Consider the following 27,101-nt stretch of genomic DNA (forward strand, 5'->3'; position numbering starts at 1 on the left):
ATATATTTGAGCAACTACCATGTTAGTCACTGTTCTAGTCACTGGGGGTACAGTCAAGTCCAAATAAAAATGTTTCTCTTTAGAACTTACATTCTAAAAGTAGAGACAGGCAATTTAAAAAACTAACTAATATATCATATTAACTGCTATAAAGATAAAAAATATTTAGGGGATAGTGGTTTGACAAGTCATTTTAGATAGGAATCAAGGAAGGCTTCTCTGAGGTGACATGTGCACAAAGAACTGAAGTAACGGAGTGATGCACACAGATATATAAATATGTGGAAGAGAAGAGTTCTAAGCAGTGGGAAGATAGCCGCAAAGGCCTTATGGAAATAACACATCTTGCAGATTCAAGTAATAGAAAGATGACCAGTGTGTGTCAGGAACAAACTGAGCACGGTGGAGGGACAGAAAATGAGATTAGAGAGGAATCAGTGTCCACAAGAGTGAGGAGTTTCAATTTTATCGTAAATGTAATGGGAAGCCTTTCTGAGAGGGTAGTAATGTAATCTGACACATCTGACTTACATGTGGAAAAGTTTTGTGAGACAAAAGTGAAAGGAAAAATGCCAATTATTAGGAGGGTATTGTGCTTTTCCAGATGAGAAGCGATGATGGTTTGGACAAGAGGTGGGGGATGAAAGTGAAGGTACAGAAAGAGGCCAGATTTGGAAAGTTTTCACAGTGGAACCTAAAGGACTTATTGATGGACTGGTTATGATAGAACAAAAAGTCAAGGATGACTCCAAGGCTTTTTGTTTTAATATCTGTGTTGATATAGTAACACAGCTACACCAGCTTTCTTTAGGTTATCATTTAGATGGTATGTCTTTTTCCTTCATTTACTTTGAAGAGTTCTGAAACCTTTAGTTTAAGATGCATTTCTAAATGGCATACCACTGAGTTTGGTTATTACACCCAGCTTGACAATCTTTGTCTTAACTGGAACATTTAGTCCATTTATATTTTAGAGTTTTCTTCATCTACCTCTGCCTCCTAAAATCTTAACTTTTGAAGACAAGCTCAAAATGCTATTTTTTGTGAAATCTTTTTGAATATCACATGTGATCTTCCACCCCAATAATTAGATATGAGTTGTCTTTTCTTTTAACCTCTACAGCATTTTAATGATCTGATTATAATGATCAGGTTTTCCTAGTTATTATGATGGTTTGTGAATTTGTTTTATCTTCCCTATGGAGGATATAAACTCTTCAAAGAAATAGACTGGGTTTCAGTCATCTTTCTTTCCAATAGAAGACTAAATACAGTAAGCTGATTTTAATCTCATAAACATTTACTGTGTACCAATTATATGTCAGGAACTGAGCTAGGCACTCAATCCGGGTCTGTCTTATTCACCACAGTCTCCTTTCCACATAGTTTAGCATTCTCAACTGTGAAACTGAGCTTAAATTAAGTTAGTTCATAAGGGCATCCCTGGGTGTAAACCTTAATATTCTACTCATTACTAGATACCATTACCAGTTCCTAGTTTACTAGTTACCAGACAAACAGCACGATTATCTCTTTTGAGTGTCATACAAATCTAGTATTTCATTTCTAAATTTCATTTTAAAACTTTATTCAAAGCTCCTCAAAGATGAGTGCCATTATCATTCCAGAGTGTAATCAGTTGTTCAAAGTTAACTGAGATCTCTATACATACAGAATTGAAAAAAAAATTTTTTTTAAGTTATACAGCCGTGACATGTTATATATTTGGTCTCTGTCCCTGGTTCCTTACAGAGTTCAGAAAACCACTGTAATTTCCTGAGTGATAGGAATACTAGGAGTATCTTTTATTGTATTATTTGGTCTTTAACTCCAGTTCCTGATGAAGAGCTTCTAAAACTCTTAGAGTGTCTTCTTCTATACTAATGAATGACTGGTGGCTGGGGGTTCCTAGATGGTTTCAGGATAGGGGCTGGTCCTCAGAAAAGCAAAGGCATGATTATGAGGGTTACAACTTTCAACTTGCAGCCCCACCTCCTATCTCCAGGCTGGAAATTGTTAATCCCAAGGACCAAGGCTTTCACCAGTCATGGCTACATAATAAGACCTCCACAAAAACCCTGAACAACAGTTTGGAGAGCTTCTGGGTCGGTGAGCACATCCAAGTACCGGGAGGATGACACACCCAGGATGACACAACCCAAAACAACCCCAGGACAGAAGTTCCTGTGTTCAAGATCCTTCCCTACCTTGCCCTATGCATCTCTTCCATTTGAAATAAACCAGTAATAGTAAGTAAAGTGTTTCCCTGGATTCTGTGAGTCATTAAAGCAAATTATCGAATTGCCATTATAGTAAAATATCAAATCTCAGGAAGGGGTGTTGAGAAGCCTCAATTTGTAGCTAAGTACCATAGAAGTTGTAGGTAACCTGGGGACACACTCTTTGTGATTGGCATCTGAAGCGGTGGGCAATCTTATAACACTGAGCCCTTAATCTGCTTGGTCTGTGCTAACTCTGGGTAGTTAGTGTCAGAATTGCTGGGTGTGTGAAACTCACACATTTGGTGTTAGAAGTGTTCTGTGGGTAGAAGGAACAGTATCCCTTTAATAGCCAAGATTAGGTAGTTAACTTTCTATGCTTCCTGTCCTGGGAACTTTAGCTGCAAAGACCAAGATAACAGTAGCCATCTCTTGATGGAGGAAGGCTAATGGAACTCGTAAGAATAAATGTACACAGTGTGGAAGAAAAAGGGGATCTATGAAAAGTAACCTCACAGTGTGATCTGATCATAAATTCCTAATTGGGCAGGTCACCATGGGTATTCTGGCCCTAGACATATAATTTCTTTAGTAAAAGGCTTATCTTTGCCTTAAGCAAGCCCTGTCTACTGTTTCTGTACGTCTAGATTAACACATCTTTGAAATGCCTCTTTTCAGACCTCCCTCTAATACGTGACCACCCTTTCAGACCCCTCAAGACAGCACTGTAATCTTAGCTATACTGTAATCTGATCCCCACCTTCCTTTCTCCCACCTTCATGTAATCTTCCTTAGGTTCCCTCCTTAACTTCAGTGCATAAAAGAAACTGAAAAACTGTTATTCTCTGGAGTATTTGAGATCTTGCTCGCCCACATATGTCATCAGTTTGGCTAAAATAAACTGATAAAAATTCTCCACAAGTTGGTTGATAAAAGAAAGTCAGGTAGACACTAATCTGAAAGAATTTAATAATCCCTGGGTTACTACTCATTCATTTTTCTGAAGTACAAATTCTAAATTGAAACTAAATGAAAGACTCATGTAGCTATCTAATCCATGATGCTTGTAAAAATGTTCCATAACACTTCATGGCAAGTATGAATATTTTCTGAGAAAAAAATTAAATACGTAATTTCAAGTTAGGTTGTTTTAACTATATACTAAAAATAAATGAGAGAAACTGCAACATAAGCAATTATAAAGACTTAGAAAAGAAAAAATGCTTCAATTACCTCAATTTTGGTATCTCCATTTGTGCTAATAGAAACTTAATAAACAATTGATTGTGGATATCTATTATGATATATTTGTCAGGCAAAACAAAACATATGCCCAACCATAGGATTGAAAAATGACACCAAGTCCCAATAGAATATTTTACAAAATAACATTGAATTCTAAGCTAAAGAATTTTGAAGTTTTTTTTTCTCTATACGTACTAATTTATACATTAATCTGGAATTATCTTTCTGTGCTTCTGTTTATTCTTATGCAAAAAGAAAAGTTAGAAAAAATATGTTTCCAGTTTGGAAAAAGATGTGAAACAACATAAGCATTTTCAGATACTCAGTCTTAAGTCATACAAATGTAAAATATTTGTCACTAATAATTTATTAACATAAATATATTTCTACCTTTGCAACTGAAATTCCATAGTCCTGGAGAGGTTTAACAGCCTTATTCAGTTCTTCAAGAAATATAGAGGTACTTGGAGAATCTAAAATAAGAAATGTTTTATGAATGTTTAATGACTTGCCCCTTAGGAAAAATGAGTTTTTTTAATTAAATCCAAAGCTGCAAACTGAAGAAGGTATATATCACTTTGCCCAACCAGTATACAACAACAAATAATTACTAATTAAACATACCTAGTTATATATTTTATACTCCCATTTCCAAAGCCTCATTATTATTTCTAATGTCTTTATAATGGCACATTTTAACTTTGTAAGTGACCTTAAAACCTTTCTAAAACAATAGGGTATATAAATGTTTAATGTAAACCTAATATTTGGCATTATTTTTCCAAGTGTAATACCATATATAAAACACACATGTACATATGCACAAAACTTTCAAAATGATCTTAAAATACCATTTTCAAATCACAATTATAAGAGCCAACAGAAATGTGGATTTACTTCACTTACTAACTCCAAGAATAGTATGTTTAATGCATGAAGACTTAAATGAAACCATTACGATTATTAGTTACGTTCAAGTTACACTAGTTAATTCAGTTTAATTAACGGTACAGCTAAAGCAAAGTTAAACTAAAGCATTACTAATAGCACATTTAAAGTTTAAAAATACTTTTTAAATATTTACATGCTAAAAATACCAAAAAGTATGCTTTCAGAAATGACTAAATAAAACTCAGATGTTATTATATTAATAGCTCATTTTTACCTAGTATTCATCTACTATAAACTAGTTACATGAGTAAAGTCACTTAATCCTCACAACAAATTTATAAAGTACTATTTCCTTATTATGGATGACAAAAGACACACAGAGAGGTTAAGTGACTTGACCAAGGTCAAACAGCAGTCAAGTGGCAGAGTCAGGATTCAAACCCAGGCAAGTATATTAAAGTAGCAGCTTTGTTAAAATAAACGAATGGGACTATATGAAACTTAAAAGCTTCTGCACAGCAAAAGAAACCATTGACAAAATAAAGAGGCCACCAACTGAATGGGAGAAGATTTTTGCAAACAGTGCCTCCGATAAGGGGCTAGTATCCAGAATATACAAGGAACTCATGCAACTCAACAACAAAAAAACAAACAACCCAATTGAAAAATGGGCAGAGGACTTGAAGAGACATTTCTCCAAAGAGGACATACAAATGGCAAATAGACATATGAAAAAATGCTCAACATCACTAATCATCAGAGAAATGCAAATCAAAACCACAATGAGATGTCACCTCACCCCAGTCAGAATGGCAATCATCAACAAGACAAATAGTAACAAATGTTGGAGAGGCTGTGGAGAAAAAGGAACCCTCATACACTGTTGGTGGGAATGCAGACTGGTGCAGCCGTTATGGAAGGCAGTGTGGAGGTTCCTCAAAAAATTACAAATAGAATTGCCATATGACCCAGCAATCCCTCTCCTGGGTATCTACCCAAAAAATCTGAAAACATTTAGAGATAAAGACACGTGCGCTCCAATGTTCATTGCAGCTTTGTTTACGGTGGCCAAGACATGGAAACAACCAAAATGTCCTTCGATAGATGAATGGATAAAGAAGTTGTGGTATATATACACAATGGAATACTATTCGGCGGTAAGAAAAGATGATATAGGAACATTTGTGACAACATGGATGGATCTTGAGAGTGTAATGCTGAGCGAAATAAGTCAGACAGAAAAAGCAGAGAACCATGTGATTTCACTGATATGTGGTATATAAACCAAAAGCAACAAAAGAACAAGACAAACAAATGAGAAACAGAAACTCATAGACACAGACAATGGTTTGGTGGTTGCCAGAGGGTAAGGGGGGTGGGGGGTGGGGGGTGGGAGATGAGGGTAAGGGGGATCGAATATATGGTGATGGAAGGAGAACTGACTCTGGGTGATGAACACACAATGGGATTTATAAATGATGTAATACAGAATTGTACACCTGAAATCTATGTAATTTTACTAACAATTGTCACCCCAATAAATTTAATAAAATAAAATTTTTAAAAAAAGTAGCAGCTTTGTAGCCCATAATAACAATAAGCACTAACAATAAGTTCTCACTGAGTATATTGATTAAACAGCAATAGAAAGATCACAAAAATCATAATATAAAGACTACTTACCAGCTTGACAAAAATAAGCTAAGGAGGCTTTTCCTGATTGCAAGGTACTGAAATATTTCTGAGGACTCAGTTCTGGTAGAGTGTCTACCGATGACTTATAAAAAGTGCACACCATGACAAAAGAGATGCCAACTCTAAATATATTGAAACTGGAAGACATCATCAGCTATAGTTGTATATGCACAGGATATTCTATCTGTTTTACTCAGCTCTGTGTTCTGTTGCCTTGAACAATACCTGGCCAAGAGTAAGTGTTCAACATAATTTTGCTGAATGAATTTGTTGTAAAAATCAATGAAGTAAAATCTGCAACAAAAAAAAGTAATATAAGGCATCATCTACATGTATGATTTGGCTCATACTTACTATTTCCTTCTAGTAAAAATTTGAGCGGTTATGATACAATATAATGACATTGATTTCATACTATTGAATTTTTTTTTGATACTTACAAAAGGTTATCAAAAACATGGAACACGCAAAACAAAGTATCTTAAGTTTAATAGACAGTATGGGAGTATGTTAAGCTAATTATGACTTTTAAGGGTTCTAAAATTAATTCTCAAACATCCATTTATTTATTTATTTATTTTTATTTTACTTTTTTTTAATGGTTAAACATTTATCATTTATATCCCTCACACGGTGATAACTCCCCTCCCCTATCTACTACTCCTGTGACATCGCACACAGCCATTACATTTCCACTGTCTCTATCCCTAATGCTGTACGCCACTTCTTGTAACCACATATATATATATATATATATATATATATATATATATATATATGTAACAAATTTATAAAGTACTGTATTACTAGTAAATTTATAAATTACTAAAGTACTATATATATATGGGTATATATATATATATATATATATAATCGTGGTTGACAGTCATTATTATTCAGCTTCAGCTTCAGGTGTACAGTGTAGTGATCAGGCATCTATATTATCCCTGAGGTGGTCTCCCTAATGGGACAAGTGTCCATCGTCAAACATCTATTTTTTTAAATTGGACATTACATCCTTCTCTATTTACAATTAGATTTACAATTAATACACAAATAGCTATTTAGTACCATTAACATGGCAGTGACGCACTCAAAATATATGTCTATTACGTTTATATTCTTTTTACTTTAAATCGCCTGGGAGACAGATATTAAAACTACTTAAGAACATTCTTTCTTAATACGCATTTTTTAATGCTCAAGACTTTTATTTATGCAGCATAGAAATTCAAATATCCTTTCAAATCATATTTTAATTCAGTTCACTTTCTGAACTCAGATTTGTCTAGATATCCTCCTCTCATCTTTTCATGCTGTACTTACTTCCATGCTGTCCTCTGTATCTGCTGTCAATTTTCTTCTGTTTCGCTACTTTCAAATTTATCTTAAACAATTTCTTCTTTCAGGCAGCTTTTCTACTGATAATCTGTATTATCGAAGTTTAAAAGAAAATAGTTTAGGAAAATTTGTATAGTATGAAAACATCATACTTCTAGAAGGTAAAGATACACCCACAGGTCATAGGTGAGAATTTTGTTTTAATTTTTAATTTCAAATAGAGTCCATATCTTTCAAACAAAATATCACTATCTTAAAACAGGAGACAGGAAAAAAGAACAGAAAATTACTCATAAGGACAGGGGTAGAATTTTTCAGTAAAGAATAAAATGATAAAAAAATGAAACATTAGGGAAAAATTATACTAAACTGGATACTTACTTTGGTTTTTCAATACTATCAATAAGCACATAACATCTCTCCCTAGGAGCAGGTATACCTAAAAAAGGAGCTAATCACTCATGATTACTTCTTAATATTCTTTTCATTAAAGCTCATTTATATCAAACAGTGAACAAATTTGCCAACAATTTTTAATAAGGAGCCAAGAGTTCAAAAACTCAAGTAGAATGAGGAGTGAGGTATATAAAAAAGTGAGAGGTATATAAAAAATTTTAATGATATAATTGAAGGGTATCCTTGACATTAAAATTGATTATACATTATAGCCATTTTAAACTGGCATATTTTAAAGCCACTTTATATTAATGGGAATGTTTTAAAATAGGTCATCCAAGATTTTCTTTACGGTCTGGGGGGTGGAGGTGGAAAATGCATGCATCCTGAGCCTAAGAGAATAACTATACAAAATCTGTTACTAATGAAATAACTCCAACCTAATTAAAAGGTAAAATATTTAAGTAAAAGCACAATTGAAAGATTCAAGTATAAAATATCATTTTTCATGTCTTTGTGATTACAATTCAGTTGTTTTAACACTAATTTGGCCATTAGGGTTAACATGATTCTTTTCCCCCAGAATGTATTTTGTAGCACCAAAAGGTCTAACCACTCATTTAATGCTTGAACACTTTCTGACATCTATCTCACTGGACAAATGAGATTATATATGTGAAAGGGCTGTGCATTTGGTCAATTAGAGATGTTCGTGATTATTCTTACATAGTCTGAGAGACAAGAACTCAATAGTTACCTTGCAGTTTGTTCCATCTTTAATAAGTTTGATTAAGAAATGACTCAAAGTGGAGACTACTGCACAGGTCAGTTAGAAATAGAGTTTACATGGTCATAATAAAATAAACACTGAATAATGATTTAACCAAATCCATGACAACCACAGTTGAGAAGATGGGGAGACGGAAAGTAAGGGAGCATGTGGTCAGGGTGGGAAAAGGGATAAAAGAGAGCTAACCATTCATCTTTCGCAAGATCAAAAGTGAAGTTTCTTAGAAACAGGAAGAGCAATGCGGAAACAGGGAGCAGTTGAAAATAATTGCCTTTAAGGCATAAGAAATTGGAGTGAGGAAGACACCAAGGGGACTTTTGAAACCTTACAGAACCATCTGACTCTTTAAACAGCGTTACCTTTCCACTTTGATTTAAAAAGTTATTACCTGTATATAATCAAATCTTCTATAGCTTCTACTTATATTAATCCAATCTACCCCTGTGAGGCCACAGAAGACTGTTCATTTCACATGCACAGTAAATAAAATGCATTTGCCCAGAGACATGGTCTCGTCATAAAAAAGACTTTAAACTAAAGAGAAGGGAAGTGTAGATGGGAAGTGGTGGGGAAAAGAGAACACCTGTGAGAACAGAGTAAAAACAAAGATACAGAAGGTACTTGGTGACTTTTTTTTTCAGTTACTAGAAAATGGAAGAGAAAACAGTACTTAAAGCTTCAAAAATCTGAAAATCAGAACAAAGTGATGAGTACCTTGGGAGAAATGTGACCTTGGTGTGGTAGTTCATTAGTGTGGGGTAAATAGTTGTAGTTTTCCTGTCAGGTGTAAGGTAGGATTACACTTACCTTCCTGCACTTCCAACTAGTGAAGTTTGAAGCCACTATGTGACATTCTGGCTAACAAAATGTGAGCAAAAGTGGTATGTCTCAGGCAAAAGTTTTAACAGCTACTGTGTGATATACCAGGCTTTATTTTCTTCTGTCACAGTCATTAAAAATGCTCAAATGGTGGCTGCTCATCGGCATAGGTCCCAGAAACAGCACAACAAAGAGAACCCACAGCTGATATGCAATGAGCATGTGACACAGGAAGAAATACAATTTTTGTCTTAAGCCACTGAGATTTGAGGAGTTATTATTGCAGAATAATCTCGTTTATCTCCATTCACTGGTATACAAACTAAAAGTGAGATGCTGCCTTTTAAATAAGAACGCCACAATACTGGCTCAGGTCAAGCAGCAAGGAAACTTTCTGGGCCTAATGAAGGAAATTTTTTTTTTTTTTTTAAGATTTTATTGGGGAAGGGGAACAGGACTTTATTGGGGAACAGGGTGAATGTACTTCCAGGCCTTTTTCCCAAGTCAAGTTGTTATCCTTTCAACCTTAGTTGTGGAGTGGAGGGTGCCGTTCAGGTGCCGTTCAGCTTCAAGTTGTTGCCCTTTCAGTCTTAGTTGTGGAGGGCGCAGCTCAGCTCCAGGTCCAGTTGCCGTTTTCTAGTTGCCGTTTTCTAGTTGCAGGCGGGCGCAGCCCACCATCCCTTGCAGGAGTCAAACCAGCAACCTTGTGGTTGAGACGACGTGCTCCAACCAACTGAGCCATCCAGGAGCTCAGTGGCAGCTCAGCTCAAGGTGCCCTGTTCAAACTTAGTTGCAGGGGGCGGAGCCCACCATCCCTTGTGGGACTCGAGGAATTGAACCGGCAACCTTGTGGTTGAGAGCCCACTGGCCCATGTGGGAATCGAACCGGCAGCCTTCGGAGTTAGGAGCATGGAGCTCTAACCACCTGAGCCACCGGGCCGGCCCAAGGAACTTTTTTTACTAAGGAAACTTATCAGAGACAAGAGCTCAGCAAATGATCCATATCAAAGGGTGACAAAACATTTGATGAAACTATCATACAATAATTTGGAGTTGACATGTACCTAATGAATTTTTGAGCATAGGTTTGCGTGGCTGATGAACTTATTTATAGTCCTGAGAGAAGAGGCTAGAAGACAGACTATAAGTACTGTGTGATAGGGGCTGTTGGTTGTGTTTAATGAGGTATTCAGAGAAAGGTACTCAAAGAACCACCATCGAAGGGACTAGCTGTTCAAAACAAAACAATCCTTTGGTCCCCATTTGTACAGTCAGGAAGCAAGCTGAAAAACCTGCTCAGCCACAAAAAGAGTTCATATTCTCCAAAGCCAACTTCATATTTGACCAAAGATAATAAAAACAAAAGATCTTTTACAGGGCAAAGCCAAGGACCATGGAGAAGAAATATGCTCTAGAGTAGGGTTTCCAGGCAGGAATTCCCTCCTGTTCTCAGGAATTTTTTTCACTTTTCCATTCCCGAATCCCGAGAAAAGTTGGTCGGGAAATCGGGAAAATCGGCTCCTTGAACCCAGGTGGTTGGTAGTATCGGCCGTCACTTTGTGGAAACGATTCATCGTGGAGAACAGAAAATAGTTTATACCTTTGGGATTTGGGACTAGGAAAGAGAAAAAATTTCCTGAGAATGAGCGGGAATTCCCACCTGGAAACCCTACTCTAGAATATGTGCCAGAATGTGAACTGTTACTGGTCTACAATGAGGTAAACACAGAAATTGAGTGTAAATGTTTAAAAGCTTTTATAGCCATTTCATACATTTGCAAATAAAATGCAAAGGGGAACAAAAATTTTTGTTCAGCAGCAAAATACTGAGAGAGCCCCCAGATGTCAATGAGGAGGAAGTGCTTTAAGGGAAAAACACTGCTCTTCCTGCTAATGAGGGAAGTGGGCAAGGATTTGGCAAGGATTTGCCTTCAGGTGTTCCGTAGATAGGTGGTACAGTTAGTGTCCCTTTTCAGCTAGAGCAATCCCATTTTGGGATTGGGTCCTGTATATACCTGGCAAACAGTTCTGGTTTAAATATTTGAAAAACCACTGTGCTAAAGTAATCTGTCCTCCTAGAACAATACTCAATCATTGTGCATTTGGATACATTTCAAATTTTAGAATATCTAGCAATAAGCTTTTCTAGAAGATCCTTGTTTCATTTCCCCATTACAGGCCTAAATTTCCCTTATGATTAACCATAAAATAATGGTTTTCCCTCTCAAGAAAAAGAGGAAATAACAACTGTAAACATGTAACAAATTATACCATGATCTGTGGGCATCATTTTCTGGGAAAAGACACCTTTCATATTTTGCAACAAAGGGGGTATATAATGCTTACAAAGTTCCTGTAAGAATATTTTGTCAAAAATTAGCTTACTTATAGTTTAATGCTGCTACTGGAGACCAGAACCTGCTCAGTGAACCAGCTTCAAATAAAACATTGATTAGATCTCATCACAGCTTATCATTTAAGACCCAAAGGAGACAATAAAGAGAGTCAACATCTTTCCACTTTATAGCCCCTTCAAAGCAGTTGGGAAAAAATACTTTCTCTACACCCCCCCAAAAAAAGGAGAAAAGTGGCAGGTATCCAGACTTGTAATGACAATGGAATAAAAAGTCTCACAAGCAAAGACCTAAAACTAGTATGGGTACTATCCAGATGTAAACTATCATTTTGAATAGAGAATATAGGAGAAAAAGAAAAAAGCCTTCATGGTGAAAATCTATTCATGACCTGAAACTGCACCTCATTAATTATGGAAGATACAAAAACAGATCATGCCAGAGAATAGGAGGTTCCCCTGATTTGGACAAACGCCTCAAATCACGTAACTCTAAGTTCATGCTTAATTTATGTGCTTAAGGGCATAACTGCAATCAGTTAACTAGCTGTTTCCATGAGCACTCTGTCCCCTCTCAAATACAAGTGTACTGCCCTAACCATATGCTCTAAGAAGCCATACGGTGAATTTCTTACCCTCCAATAAACGTGAGATCCTTCTCTAACGCATTGTTGGATTAGGCCTGTCAACTTCTTACTGCAAGTTGTATCCTACTCTAGGCTGAACTGCACGACGTGCTCAGCGGAATGTTATGTGAGAGAGATCCACATAACAGTGCCGAGGCCTAAACATCTATCAGTCGGTCAGCACACCTATAAAGAATCCAAAACACACCAGTATCTGGTGCCTGGGTGAACTACAGTCCCAGAAACTAAAGTACAAAATAAATTTTCAAGTTTCCTGTGGCTCATTAGCTAGGAAAGAAGGTAGCAGCACTCTTCTTGGGCAAAGCATTAGGGTAAAGGATAGTGAGTTAGGAAAGGCTGGGTCTCAGCTGCAACAGTAAATGTAGCAGTGTCTTTCAGAGAATTTGTGATATGCCGCTCATTCCAGGAACACGAATTATGTTCTCTTCATTTTGCACTATTCTGGTCATTGTATTACCAAACACCAAAAACAAAAGTCAACAAATGTTATGTGTCAGTTTAATACACGTTGGGGATGTATTTATTCCTCTTATTAACAGTATCATAATTTGGCATTTGTTTTGTATCTCTGAGCCTCAGGAACGGCGCCATCATACAGGACAAAGGCTCTGAAGGAGTACATGTGGAATTTAAGGAGCACAGACTATTCTACTTCTTCCTCTCTGGACATTCATCAAAGACATGCAGTTCTATTTCTGCCTTTTTCCTGAACTTATGCCCACAGCATGTTTCCAAATTCTAACTTTCAAAGACCCAAGCTCCTCCTACTCCGAGATCACTTGGACATCCAGCTCACCCTAATACCACTCATCTGTAAGGGACAGTTCCCCGTGGGAGGGAAGAGTCTTACTTAGCGTTTCGGTTCACCTTTCCACTCATTCCACCAGCTTTCCCCTCAGAGGGCTCACTTTTTCCCCCCGCCGCTCAAGTCATGAAAGAAGAAACCAAAACGTCCCTCAGAAGAATCCAGGTGAGGTTCCTTCTAAGCCAAACTCTAGAGCTCGGCGGTGCGGCCCTTGCGACGCGAGAGCCGCCTTATCTGAATCCCCACAGCTTCAGGCAAAGAACTTAGCCCCAGAAGGACCCGCGCCGCTACCTACCTACCTGCGCGCGGTCGGCTACTCCCGCCTTGCGAAGAAGCAGAGGGAGGGGCCCTGCCCCGCTTGTCCCAAGCGAGAGTGCAGCGCCTACCGTGGCCAACACTCGGAGGATTCGGCCTGCAGGGCAAAAAAATAATCCCTGAGGCTCCTCCCTCTCCTCGTGCTCTTTACGTGCAACCTCTCCAACCAATGGGACGCGCAGGGGGGCGGATGGAGACCCGCCCCAGGTGACAGGCGACAACTGAGTCCCCCCCGCCGGTGCGAACGGGCCTTGCAGTTGCTGGGCCAATCGGCAACGTGGGTGGGGAGTGCAGGGAAGCGAGAAAGCGGGGAAAGCCAGCGCCCAATTAGATCTTCGAGCCCTGGAGCGACGGGTCCTGCAGCCCGTGGGCTTCCGAGCGCGGCGTGGAGGGGGCGTGCCCGCCTGGGCCAATCGGCGCGAGCCCACGGTGCGGAGCGAGCGCCTCAAATGCTCGGGTTTCTCAGCTGATTGTCTCCAACGGAGAGTTGTTTTTTGCAGCTACCGAGCGGAGCCGCAGCAGGAGGAGCCGAGACCCCCGGGGGGGTGGGGGGCGGGAAGAGGAGGCGGGGTCGAGGGAGCCGCGGCTGCTCAGCGCGGGGCTCCGAGTCCTGTCACGGCGCTTCCTGGGGTTGGAGGTTGGGGTGGGTGGGGGGTAAGGGACAAATCCTTCTCCCCCTCGACGGCGGCTCCGAGTCCTGCCCCTTCCTTCCCGCGCTCCCTCGCCCGTCCCTCAGCCCCCTCATGAGGGTGTCCGTACCGGGTCCGGTGGCCGCCGCCGCCCCCGCGGCCGGCCGCGAGTCCTCGACGCCCGGCGAGGGCGGCGGAGGCGAAGGCGCCGTCGCTGCCGCCTCAGGCGCCGCGGTGCCGGGCTCGGTGCAGTTGGCGCTGAGCGTCCTGCACGCCCTGCTCTACGCCGCACTCTTCGCCTTTGCCTACCTGCAGCTGTGGCGGCTGCTCCTGTACCGCGAGCGGCGGCTGAGTTACCAGACCCTCTGCCTCTTCCTCTGTCTCCTGTGGGCAGCGCTCAGGACCACCCTCTTCTCCGCCGCCTTCTCGCTCAGCGGCTCCCTGCCCCTGCTCCGGCCGCCCGCTCACCTGCACTTCTTCCCCCACTGGCTGCTCTACTGCTTCCCCTCCTGTCTCCAGTTCTCCACGCTCTGTCTCCTCAACCTCTACCTGGCGGAGGTAAGGCGGGAGGACCGGCATGCGGGGCCGGGCAAGCGGGGCCTCCGGGATCAACTCGGCTGAGGACCGGTGTGTTGGGGTGGGGGGAGGCGGTGAGAGGCGGACCCAAGACCAGCCTGGGGAAACTGAGGCACGCCTGGAGGACGCGCCGGTGTTCTTGCCCTAAACTTAAGCAGCTGATAGACTCGGTTACTGAGGGGTTTAGGAGACGAGTGAATGAGTTTGTGTTCTGACAACTTAAAACAGCAGGACAACCCTTTGTTCGGTGTCCTGGCCCTCTATGGTAAGGTGTTTGTGCCACCAACAAAGTGGCATCGCAAGAACTGGCAGCCCCAGTAGCTCTGCTGAAGCTGGACTGTGTTGAGAGGTTGGATGCTGAGGGAGCAGCAGCGCTGCTGAAGCTGGACTGCTGCCAGCCATTACGTCACCAGGCAGAGCTGTTCCTCTGCTATTGTTGCTGCGTTTCTTTTATTAGAAGCTTATATTCCCTCCTGCATCTCCTTTCCTGTGGCTCGATAAGCCTCACACAAATTCCGTTCGATAGTTCCCCAGCAGGGTTAATGATCAATAACCAATGTTGAGGGTCAATAGAAAGACCTCCATAAAGCCCTTAACGTTTGCCCCAGTTGCTTCATGCTTTGGCTATTTATCCTACCTCTTACAGCCTAGTCTTTTTTCTTTTCTTTTCTTTCTTTCTTTTTTTTTTGAGCTAATAGAAAATACTAGCTTAGCCTGTACCTATTTCAGAAACAAAACACCAAACTGTTTCTGCAATAACTTGCTTAATAGCTGGAAGCTAATCACACCCCCTTTCTCTTTTATGGGGAATTACTGGTTGGATTGCATTGTTCTGCGAACCTTAGGTATTTGACCCATTTCAAACAGGTTTGGGAGTGTAAGGTTGTCAATCATGTGTGTCAGCTAGTGGTATTTAAGCCACATAATTTTGAGAATTACCCAAAAATCTACCTCCCCTCCCCCACCCCCCACCTCTCGCAAAAAAAATAGCTTGAGTAGGGGAGGAAACAGAGTGACATCATATGCTTAATACTGGCTAATATAGAACAGTATTGGTCTTGCAGCTAATCCTCTCAAAGGCTTTTGGAGGTGATGAGAATTAACATAGTTATTAGCAAAACTGAAAACATTTGAGGCAGATTAAGTTTATATTCCTGCGTACATAAACCAACTCTTCTCCCTTAGTAAATAGGAAGTAGAATGCATAATTTAAAAATCCAGTCACAACTTCACCTTTTTAGCACGCTAAAAACAACAGTTGAAATTAAGTAACAACTTGAATTTAACTTTAATTCTTTGGAATTAAAGAATTCCCCATCCTTTGGAAATCCAAGCAGTACAATGACAGAAACTCAAACAGCAAGAAGCAGAAATAACCATGGGTAATCGTAAATCAAATAAGCATGCTGTAGTCATGTCACTTATTTGATGATGTTCTGATCTTCTAGTTGTTGTTTAAGCTTTAAAAAACTTCTTTGTAGTTAAACGTATACATTACATTCTTCCTGACACCTTTTCTGGTAGATACCAGTGACCTCTCATCACTGAAGCTTTACCCTGGCTTCAGATATAGCTAATTTACTTGAAACTGACTAGCAATCCTTATGTTAGATAATTTCTTTTTCCTCTATACTTTTTGACTTATACAATTATATTAATGATTCACTGCAAGTTGGTGGGCATTTCATAAAGTAGCTAAACACTCTTTTTACATTTTTCTTGAGCTATAACATATACCATAAGGAGCATAAATCTTAAGTGTACAGCTAGGTGAAATTTTACATATGGATACACTCATGTTACCACCACCCAGATTAAGATATACAGTATCCCCAGTGGCCCAGAAAGTTTCCTTGTGCCCTCTCCCCATCATAACTCTTACCCTGAGATAAACACAAAGTGGCTAAACACTATCACAATCGGAAAAAAGCATCTATAATTAAGCTCAAAATTCTAAAAGTATGCTTCTACAGTATAAATTGCATGATAGCTAGATTGAGTTTTCAGACTTCTGATTACTGATATTCCAAGCTAGTGAGGAAGAACTTACATTTCTAAAAGTCTTCCTGTTGATTGAATCTCTTGTTTGTGAATGTAATTTTTAAAAAACAGTAGAACTCAATCTAGATTTGGAAACAAGCTGAACTAAAGCTTTTGCCTTTTACAGTGTCTCTTAAAAAGAGTGTAAGTTGTTTGTCTATGCTTGTCTTTTTATAATCAAGTTAACAGTTTTAAAACACAACTTAAAAGAATAAATTTTCATCCTGTTTTAAAAAGATGTGTCTTAACCAGAAATCATTTCCCTATTCTTTAGAAAAAAGTCCAGAGTAATCTGTATTTAAAAGAGTACTTGAATTCAAATTTTTATATCAGTTCCAAGTAACTGGAAGTATACTTTCCATTGATCATTCTGAATTAATGAAGCTTCCCCAGTGAGTTCTTCGTATTCCCAGCGAGCAAAATAGTAGGGAAAGTCTATGTGGTTACACGTACAAAACTTAACTGACATTTGATTTTTTTTTTTAAATCAAAAGGCCCTATGTCTGTTTTGAATAGGTGTGCTTCTTGATTACCAAATCACTCTGTCTTTACTGTCATATTAAATACCAATTTCATTTTAGTTTTGATCTCTTTAAAGCTTTTGTTATGTTCATTTCTTACTAAAAAATATTCTAAATTTCTAAAGACTCAGTTATGAAGAACCATGGAGCAATATAAAAATAACATTAGTATAACAACCATTACTACTTTAAACACATTTTGCTGGTTCTTCTCAAATTCTTTTTTTCAAGAAGTTAAGACTGCCTAACCCACTCTTTTGTTACACTTGAATAGAATTGAGATAAGGGGAATTAGCCCTTTCTGAAATAATTAGACTTTCCCCCCCACAACTACTTATTCCTGGAGGTTATATATAGTTAACCTCCAGGAATAAGTAGTTGGGGGGAATAAAAGCCTGTATACTAATTTAAAAACAACTATTGAACCTTTTTTTGGCATGATCAATAGGACATGTACCTTACCAGAAAAAGGTTCACACTTCTATACTTTTAGCACAGAAGACTTCAGTCTTTAAAACAGATTACAGTGGTCCCTTGTTATCCACAGGTTATACATTCTGCCCCCCCCCCCCCCCCCGCCAGTAGATGCCTTAAACGGTGGATAGTGCTGAACCCTATATATACTTATGTTTTTTCCCATACATACATACTTTTTCAATTAAAGGATGTACTTCATGGCTTCTCTTTGGTGTATTCAAATTGCCAGCATCACAACTCTTGCACTTTGGGACTATTAAGTAAAATAAGGGTTACTTGAACACAGACACTGCTATACCACCACAATCAATCTGATAACCAAGACGGCTACTAAGTGACTCACAGGCAGGTAGGGAATACAGTGTGGATACGCTGGACAAAGGGATGATTCACATCTCAGGCAAGACCAAGCAGAATGGCGCGAGAATTCATCATGCTACCCCGAATGGTGCAGAATTTAAAACTTATGAATTGTTTATTTCTGGAATTCTCCATTTAATATTTTCTGACCACAGTTGAACACAGCTAACTGAAACTACAGACAAGGGGAGCTACTGTATTTGATAAAATGGATGCTATCTACCATTGGAACAAGTAAAAGGACTTAAAATGAGCGTTGATAGTATACTATATTTGGAGTATCACCCTATAAAATGAAACTCCTCTAAAGATAAGAACTTATTTTATCATATTTTTATCTCATAGCAACTAGAACAATGGTAAACATATTATTACATGACAATCTTGAAAAGGCCAAAATCTAGAAATTTTTTGGCTATCTAAAATTTGGGGGTTAACTCAATTTTTATTAACATTTGAGGTATATTATTTGTGTACTTTGTTGGATTTTTTTTTTTTTCCTGCCTAAAAGATTGCCTATTTTATGACTGCTTAGATTCTCTTAGATTATCTTGGTTTAAAATAATCAGATAAAAATTTAATTTTTACTATAGGTAAAATTCTAATGAAACCACTTTAATATAATACAGAATTTTGCTTAGCAAAATTATTTTTATATCATGGCAAATAGCTCATAGAAATTAGGGTTTTGCTAATTTGGTTTTAACAAATTCTGTTACATAGAGAAACCTATGAAACAAATACATCTCACATCATGATTCATTTACTATTTACTGAAATAGTGCTTTGGTTCAATGTTGGATTTTAATCCATAACTGTGATGATAAACTTTTTGTCTGAATCTCCTAAACTGTTTTACCCATTAACTTGAGTCTGTTTTTCCTGAGATAATCTATGAGACAAGAGTTTGAGATGATGCAGTTGTATGGTAGAAGACATGATTACAATGCCTTATATTTTATGTGATTTAATATTTTCAAAGCACATTATAACACTTGTCTTGATAACCCCCATGATATAGGTAGAAGTAAATTGGGTGTAATTTGTCCAAGGTTATATGGCAAATATGTATCAGATATGAGACTATAGTATAGCCAGGGGCTATAAAGTCTCGTCAGGTGATCTCTCCCTATGAACTTTCCTGCATACATCAACTCTTTGCTTATTAAGTGTTTCATTATTTAATTTGCTTTCTCATTTTCTACCACTTCAAGCCTTTTTCACTCTCCAGCAAACTCTCTTCCTCCTTTATACTCAGCATATGACCCTCATCTACTAGTTTATAAAAGCAGAAACCAGGGCCATCTGGCTGAACAAAGATTCAGAGAAATGCCTTAAAATGCTGCAAAGATTATTTAATCTTTTTCAATGAATGATTGAGCTGGTAATTGAGTAAATTCCTCAGAGGCAAAAAAACACAAAAGAAGTGAATATGGAATGATAAAGTACCACACAGATGTTTGTCTTGGGATTAGAAGTAGTTACATATTTTGATTTTTAGGTGTAGGGCATATGAGGAGGTGCCATTAGAGGCAATACCTTGTAGTGAGTTCTAATCAGAGATCTCATCTCCCCCAGCTTAATGCCAGAATTCTCATAGTATACTTCTTCAGTGGATTAGGGGGGAAATAAGCAGGTCCTCAGAGATGATGCGATTTTTTCCTATCTTGGCTCTCAGTGAAGGAGATACAAATTGGGGTAGGGAGGAAGTGTTCCCTGAAAATTCATAACAAGCTATTCTCTCACAAGTTTGCAGCCTAAATTCACACCACTTCTGTGACTTCAGAGGGAAAAAAAACCACCTGAAAATATAGTTTAATGTTACGCTGGCTTGGTAGTAACTTCAAGCACCTGGAAAAAACAAATGTGATCTATCTGTTGAGGAGTATACATTAAACCCAGAATCCTGACAGATAAAATTCCAAGGAACATGAGCTCAAAATGAAAAATTACACTAAGGACTCTTACCTGCAAAGATTGAAGATGTCAGAATTAAATGCATAATATAAAATATGTGAATAAATTAAACAATATTAATATGTGATAAAGAAATCAAAACTGATTAGGCACATTTGGAAATAAATCATTTTCAAAACAGAAAAATATAATTAAAGTTAGAAACTGAAATGGATGGTTAAACAAGAGATTAAGTAGTTAAAAAGAAATTAGTGAACTAGATCTGAGAGAAAAAATATCACCCAGAATACAGCCCAGAGGAATTTAAAAAAAAAAGGAAAATATGAACAAGGAATTAAGAGAATGAAGGTATAATGAGCAGGTGCAATATATATCTAATTGGAATTTCAGAGAAATTATTCAAAAGGTTAATGACTTAGAGTTTGCCCAATTTATGAATGACACCAAGTTTCAGATTCAGAAAGCCCAAAAAATTCAAGTCAGGCTAAATGAAAACACATTAGAGTAAAAACTCAAAATACAAAAGACAATATTTTTAAAACAACTAGAGAAGATATCACTGACAAAGGAGTGAAAATTAGTTTGAGTATTGGCATTTCATTAACAACTAAGGAATTCAGAAGACAGTGAAACATCAAGTTGCTGAGAGAAAATATCCAGAAATCTAAAATTCTACCTACCATGAAACTATCAACAATGAGAGTGAAATAAAAGCCATTTTGTGGAGGGGAAGGGATTGTCAGCAAGATGGTGGAGTAGGAAGCCATGGACTCTCCTTTCCCCTGCAAACACACTGATTTGGCAACAATTTGCAAACAGATTTCCTTTATGAGAAATCCAGAAACTAATTGAAAGGCTCCTACAGCCCAGGTGAACAAAATGAAAATCACCAAAACTAGTGGGGAGATTAGGGACAAATTCTTGCCAGAGTCCCTGACCCAGTGTACTGCCATAGGATTGGGAAGAGACCTCCTAGCTCTCAGTTTCTTCCAGAGGAGGGAAGGGGTTGGTTGACACATTGAGCACCCCAACCTTTCCTAGGAGGCCCCTCAGAGGTCATGCTTCTGTCTTGCCAGACTTGGAGCTCTGACAGGTCCAGTAGAGTCGAGCCACCTGGCGGAAAACGGGCAGCAATTTGAACAGGTAAATAACATAGCTTCCCTCCTCCTCCAACTCCACAGAGAGCGAGCAAACTAGAACTACTGCTTCCTGCTTCTCTTTAGGGAGGAAAAGAGTTGGTAGAGGCCCCAAGAATCTCTGGACAAACTGATTGATGAGGATATTCTGTATAAAGCCAGTCCATGAAAATTGGGAGTGGTGTCAGTTTTGTCTAATGCACGGACAACAATACAAAGAGTCAAGGAAAATGAAGAATTAGACAAAGATGTTCCAAACAAAGCAAGATAAATCTCCAGAAACCCTAATGAAACAGTTATATGATTTACCTGACAGAGAATTCAAACTGTCATAAAGATCCTAACCCAGATCAAGATAATAAAGCATGAACAATTTCAACAAAGCATGAGAATTTCAAGATATAGAAATTATTAAAAAGTACAAAACAGAAACCATAGAGCTGAAGAATGCAAAAACTGAAGTGAAAAATTCACTTGAGGGGTTCATCAGCAGATCATACAGAAGAAAGGATCAATGAACTTGAAGACAAGTCATTGAAAATAATTTAGTCAGAAGAGCAAAAAGAAAACAGAATGAACAAAGCTAAAGGGACTTATAGTAAACCATCAGGAAGACCAGGGTCCACACTGAGTCCCAAACATATGAGAGAGAAAGGACCAGAAAACTTATTCAAAAAAAACAATGGCTGAAAATCTCCCAAAGCTAGTGTAGGAAATGGACATCCACATCAAAGAATCCAAAGGAAACTAAAAAGAGGAATCTATAGAAATTCACACCTAGACACATTATAATCAAGTTGTCAAAAGTCAAAGAGTTTTGAAAGCAGAGAGAAAAAAGACACTTGTAACATACCAGGGAACCCTTATAAAAGTATAAGCAGATTATTCAGCAAAAAATCTTGCAGACCAGAAAAGATCATCTTGTAGGATTATCTTTTTAAAGTGCTGAAAGTAAAAACTGCCAACCAAGAATAATATATTCTGTAAAACTAGTCTTCAAAAATCGATAGATAATGGCTTTCCCAGATATTTAAAAGCTGAAGGACTTCATCACCACTAAACTTGCCTTACATGAAATGCTAGAGAGTTATAGAAGTTGAAACAAAAGGATGCTAAACAGTAACAATAGTATAAATATGAAACTCATTGTGAAAGATAAATATTTAGACAATACAGAATACTGTATTACTTTAACTGTGGTGGGTAAATCCCTTAACTTTAGTATAAAAGTTAAAAATATATAAAAATAACTTTAAAAATTTAAAAATATACACAAGATAAATAGATATAAATTAGGACAACAATAACAATGTTAGCAAGGACAAGTTAAAATGTAGAGTTTTTGTGTGCATTTGAACTTAATTTGTTGTCAGCTTAAAATACACGCAACTATAAGATATTTTTTGTAGGCCCCACAGCTTACACATACACATGCACACCCAAAACCTATAGAAGTTACACAAAAGAAAAAGGGAAAGGAATAAAAGCATACCAATACAAAAATAAAAAAATCAACAAAACACAGAAAAAAGACAACAAGGAAGAAAAAGACCAAAGAACTACAAGACTAACAGAAAAAGATCAACAAAAGGACAATAATAAATCCTTTCTTATCAATAATTATGTTTTAATAATTACTTTAAATGCATAAACTCCCAAATTAAATGACAGAGTTGCTGAATGGATTTTCTTTTTTAAAAAGACCCAACTAAGTGTTGTCTGCAAGAAACTCACTTTATTTTTCTTTCCTTTCATTGTCATTTAATAGAAAAAGAATATAAACCATATTACAAAATATATTTCACATTATGTTTGCAATGGAAATTTACTAACTGTATAAAATAAAAGGGTATTGAAAAGCAAATTCCAAGTGGAGCAAAGACATGGAAACCAGAAAGTTCTAGAAAAAACTTGGATAAATGTATTTATATTCTGGGAGTGGAAAAGATCTCTCAAAAGGACGTAAACTCAGAAGCAACAACAACAAAAAAGACTGAGAAGTCTTTTTTTATGAGTACATAAAAATTAAAACTTATGTATCACCAAAAAAATAAATCACAAAGTAAGTAAATCACAAAGGATAACAACAAATTAGCAAAACATTTGCCACACCTACTAAAAACAAGAAAGAATTCATAAATATTATAAAAGAATAATCCAAAAGAAAAAAATCGTAAAAGCTAGGAATAGTTTAAAAGGTGTAAACAATTTTTATAAGAACAAACTATACGAAAGTATGTTCAAATCTCATTTGTAATTAAGGAAACACATACAAACAATAAGATACCATTTTTCTCACACATGAGATAACAAATTAAAATGCTTGATGATGCCCAGAGCTAGGAAGGATGGAGGGAATCATGCACTCTAATCACAGCATAGAAATAGTTGATAAGTGCAAGAAACCCAAAACAGCCCAAGTGTCCATCAATAGGAACTGGTCAAATTATGGTAAATCCAGAAGATGGAATGCAAAATGGACACTAAAAGAAACAAGGTAGATCTGTATGTATGTACTGACATGGAAAGATCTCGAAGATGTACTAGTAAAAAAATACATTAAGTATAAAGGTGAAGGGGGGCATATTGAATGGTGCATCAGTGGTGGTGGGGGAATGTATTAGAGTCTATTGCAATTCCTTTCTGCCCTCCAAAGTAATTATAAAATACTGTTAGCTGTGGTTATCTTTAGATAGATTAATGAAGGGTAGGGGATGGATGTGGAAGACTTTTACTTTTCATTTTGTACTATTCTGTGTTTATGTTTCTGCCCTTAGAGGCAAAACGTTATTGATTTCAACAAGGGTTAAATGGGTGGATAGACTATAACTCGTTGTTTTCTTTGTATCTCTCTGTATTAAAAAAAAATTGTTTTTTATATATACACACACACAAAGATGTTAAACCAAAACATAAAATTTAAAAAGAAATACACACATAACATACACACAGATGTTGCCTGACACTTAAGCGCAGGAGAAAACCTACCTTTTCCAAATCAGACACGTACTATCCTAATGTACAATACACATACTTAATATTACCCAAAGATCTCAAAGCACTTCATTAATACTCATTAATCTCCTATAAGTTTCCATTTTATATAGTGGTAGAAGACTATGGGTACAATATATCAGTGAATATAGAAAGAAATTCCAAGTGTCTCATCTCAATAATGTTCTGACCACTAAATTATCTTTTTGTCCCTGTACCACCTTACAGTTATGATTCAGAGGCTGGACTTCAGATCAAGTCTCCAAAATAAGCAGAGATTTTCTTCAATTTATTATTCAGAATGTTTTGTTCCATATCCACTTGCCCTCTAGGCCCTAAGGATGCCACCTGGTCAATATCAGCATTTCTTGGAAGAAAATAAATAATGTCATTAGTGATCTTCTGGGAAAGTCTGAACATTTCAAAGCCATCAGGAGACATCATTTTCCTAATGTCAGTGGTCTCTGTAGTAGCATAGTCTTGCCCTTCCCAAGGGATCCGAGGATCACAACATCAGCCTTTAAATGAGAAGCCACCAGCAGGAAATCTCCACAGATGAACTCTATGACAAAAAACTTACTTCAGATTTAAGGATACACATAGACTGAAAGTGAAGGGATAGAAAAAGATATTTCATTAAAATAGTAACTAAAAGAGAGCAGGATAGACTTTAAGCCAAAATTGTCATAAGAGGCAAAGAAAGACTATATAATGCTAAGGGTTGATCCACCAGGAAGATAATAACAATTATATATGCAACCAACATCAGAGTATCTAAACATATAAAGCAAATATTGACAGAATTGAAGGGAGAAATCGTAATACCATAATAGTAACAGACGTGTACACAACATTCCATCCAACAGCAGCAGAATACACATTCTTCTCAAGCGCACGTGGACATTTCTCCAGGGTAGATCACATGTTAGGTCACAAAATGAGTCTTAGCAAATTTAAGAAAATTGAAATCGTACCAAATATCTTGTTTGACCACAATGAAATGAAACTAGAAATCAGCAGAAGTAAAACTGGATAATTCACAACTATATGGAAATTAAATAACACACCATTGGATCAAAGAAGAAATCAAAAGGGAAATGAGACAATACCTCATAACAAGAGAAAACACATCACAAATATTATGGGATGCAGCAAAACCAGTAGTCAGAGGAAGTTAATAGTGATAAATGCTTACATTTAAAAAGAAGGAAGATTCAGACAAACAGCCTAACATTTCACCGCAAGCAGCTAGAGAAAGAACAAATTAAGCCCAAAGTTAGAAGGAAGGAGGTAACAAAGATCAGAGCACAAATAAACAAAATAGAGGATAGAAAAAAACAATAGAAAAAAAATCAATGAGACTAAGAGTTAATTTTTTGAAAAGATAAAATTGACAAACTTGACTAAGGAAAAAAATCGGAAATGAAAGAAGAAATATTAGAACTAATGCCACAGAAATAAAAATGGTTATAAGGGACTACTATGAATAGTTATATACCAACAAAATGGATAACCTGTAAGAAATGGATAAATTCCTAGAAACACACAGCCTATTGATTCTTACCTCACACCATCCATAGAAATCTACTTGCTATGGATCATAGACCTAAATATAAAAGCTAAAACTTATAGAAAACAGGAGAAAATTTTTGTTACCTTAGAGGAGACAAAGATTTTTTAGACAAGAAAGAAAAAGCATGAACTAAAATTGACAAATGAGACTTTATCAAAATTAAAGGCTTGGGTTTTTTGCAAAATAGATTAATGAAAAGGCAAGCCACAGACTGGGAGAAAATATTTGCAGCACATGTATCTTTTATCCAGAAAATATAAATACTTTTTATCCAAAGTATTTTTATCCAGAATATATAAGGAACTTTTAAAACTCAATAAGAAAATCCAGTAAAAACTGACAAAATATTTTAACAGACTCTTCACAAAAGAAGATATATGCATGGCCAAGAAGCACATAAAAAGATGCTCGAGATCACTTGTGATCATGAAAATGAAAATTACAACAATGAGATACTACTAAATGTAGACTGAAAAAGGCTATACCAAATATCAATGTTGCAGATTAATTGGAATACCTATACTGAATATAAAGTTTTACAGCCACATTGGATAACAGTTGGATAGTTTTAAAAAGTAAAACATAGACTTGTCATAAAGCATAACCATTATATCCCTGGATACTGAAGAGAAATGAAAGCATATGTCCATACATACACTTGAATGTGAATGTTCTTAGTAGCTTTATTCACAATGCCCAAAATTAAAATTAACCCAAATGTCCATCAAAAGCAAAGGGATAAACTATGGTATCTCTATACAAAGGAGTACTACACGGCAGTAAAAGAAAGGAACAAGCTACTAATAGACACAAAAACATGGGTAAATCTAAAAATCAGTAGGCAGAATGAAAGAAGCCAGACAAAAATGAACTCACACTATATCATTGCATTTATATTAAATTTTAGACAATGCAAACTAACGTATAGTCACAAAAAATGGACCACCAGTTGCTTGGGACCTGGGGCAGAAGGGAGGATATGCATCAAAAGGGCAGGATGAAATTTAATGCGTGTGGAAATATTCTGTATTTGATTATTGTGGTGGTTTCACAGGTTTTATACATACCTCAAAACCTATCAAATTGTATACCCTAAGCGCATGCAGTATGTTATATGTACATTTATTACACCTCAATGAAATTGATACCCCCTCCCAAAAGAAGTACATAGCTCTGTTTATAATTTACTCCAAGAGTAAAATCTTAAGTGGGGAAGAAAAAAATGTGGCCCCATCACATTAGCTCTGTATAACTTCATAAATTTACCTGGGTAAATTACTTAACCTCTCTGTGCCTATTTTCCCATTTATGAAAATGAGAATAAGAGACCCAACTTGTAGAATCATTGTGAGGACTAAAAAT

General features: G+C 37.2%; 2 protein-coding genes across 7 annotated transcripts in view; one reads left to right on the plus strand and one right to left on the minus strand.

Annotated features, from left to right (window-relative positions):
• TXNDC16 (thioredoxin domain containing 16) overlaps positions 1-13,701 on the minus strand; it is a 76,021-nt gene extending 62,320 nt beyond the window's left edge. For 2 of the 5 annotated variants that reach the window (XR_016020882.1, XM_074327473.2), the window contains exons 1-4: positions 13,501-13,701; positions 7,377-7,479; positions 6,039-6,344; positions 3,855-3,937 (exon numbers count right to left, since the gene is read on the minus strand). Coding sequence is in view for 4 of the 5 variants with exons in the window: in XM_074327473.2 (XP_074183574.2) it covers positions 3,855-3,937; positions 6,039-6,201 (246 nt within the window). In the remaining variant the exon portion in view is untranslated. Of the gene's footprint in view, positions 1-3,854; positions 3,938-6,038; positions 6,345-7,376; positions 7,480-13,496 lie in introns of all 5 variants that reach the window. The other 3 variants (XM_019725701.3, XM_019725698.3, XM_019725700.3) reach the window with 3 other exon arrangements.
• Positions 13,702-14,079: 378 nt separating this feature from the next.
• The window catches only part of GPR137C (G protein-coupled receptor 137C), a 50,448-nt gene continuing 37,426 nt past the window's right edge, over positions 14,080-27,101 (plus strand). The window contains exon 1 of one of the 2 annotated variants that reach the window (XM_088797338.1): positions 14,080-14,703. In XM_088797338.1, coding sequence (XP_088653464.1) covers positions 14,260-14,703 — 444 coding nt within the window. In that variant the 5' untranslated portion in view covers positions 14,080-14,259. The remainder of the gene's footprint in view (positions 14,704-27,101) is intronic. The other variant, XM_019725703.3, reaches the window with a different exon arrangement.

This window comes from Rhinolophus sinicus, chromosome 3, assembly GCF_057876585.1.
Source record: "Rhinolophus sinicus isolate RSI-liver-muscle chromosome 3, RSI-T2T, whole genome shotgun sequence".
NCBI classification, from domain to species: domain Eukaryota; kingdom Metazoa; phylum Chordata; class Mammalia; order Chiroptera; family Rhinolophidae; genus Rhinolophus; species Rhinolophus sinicus.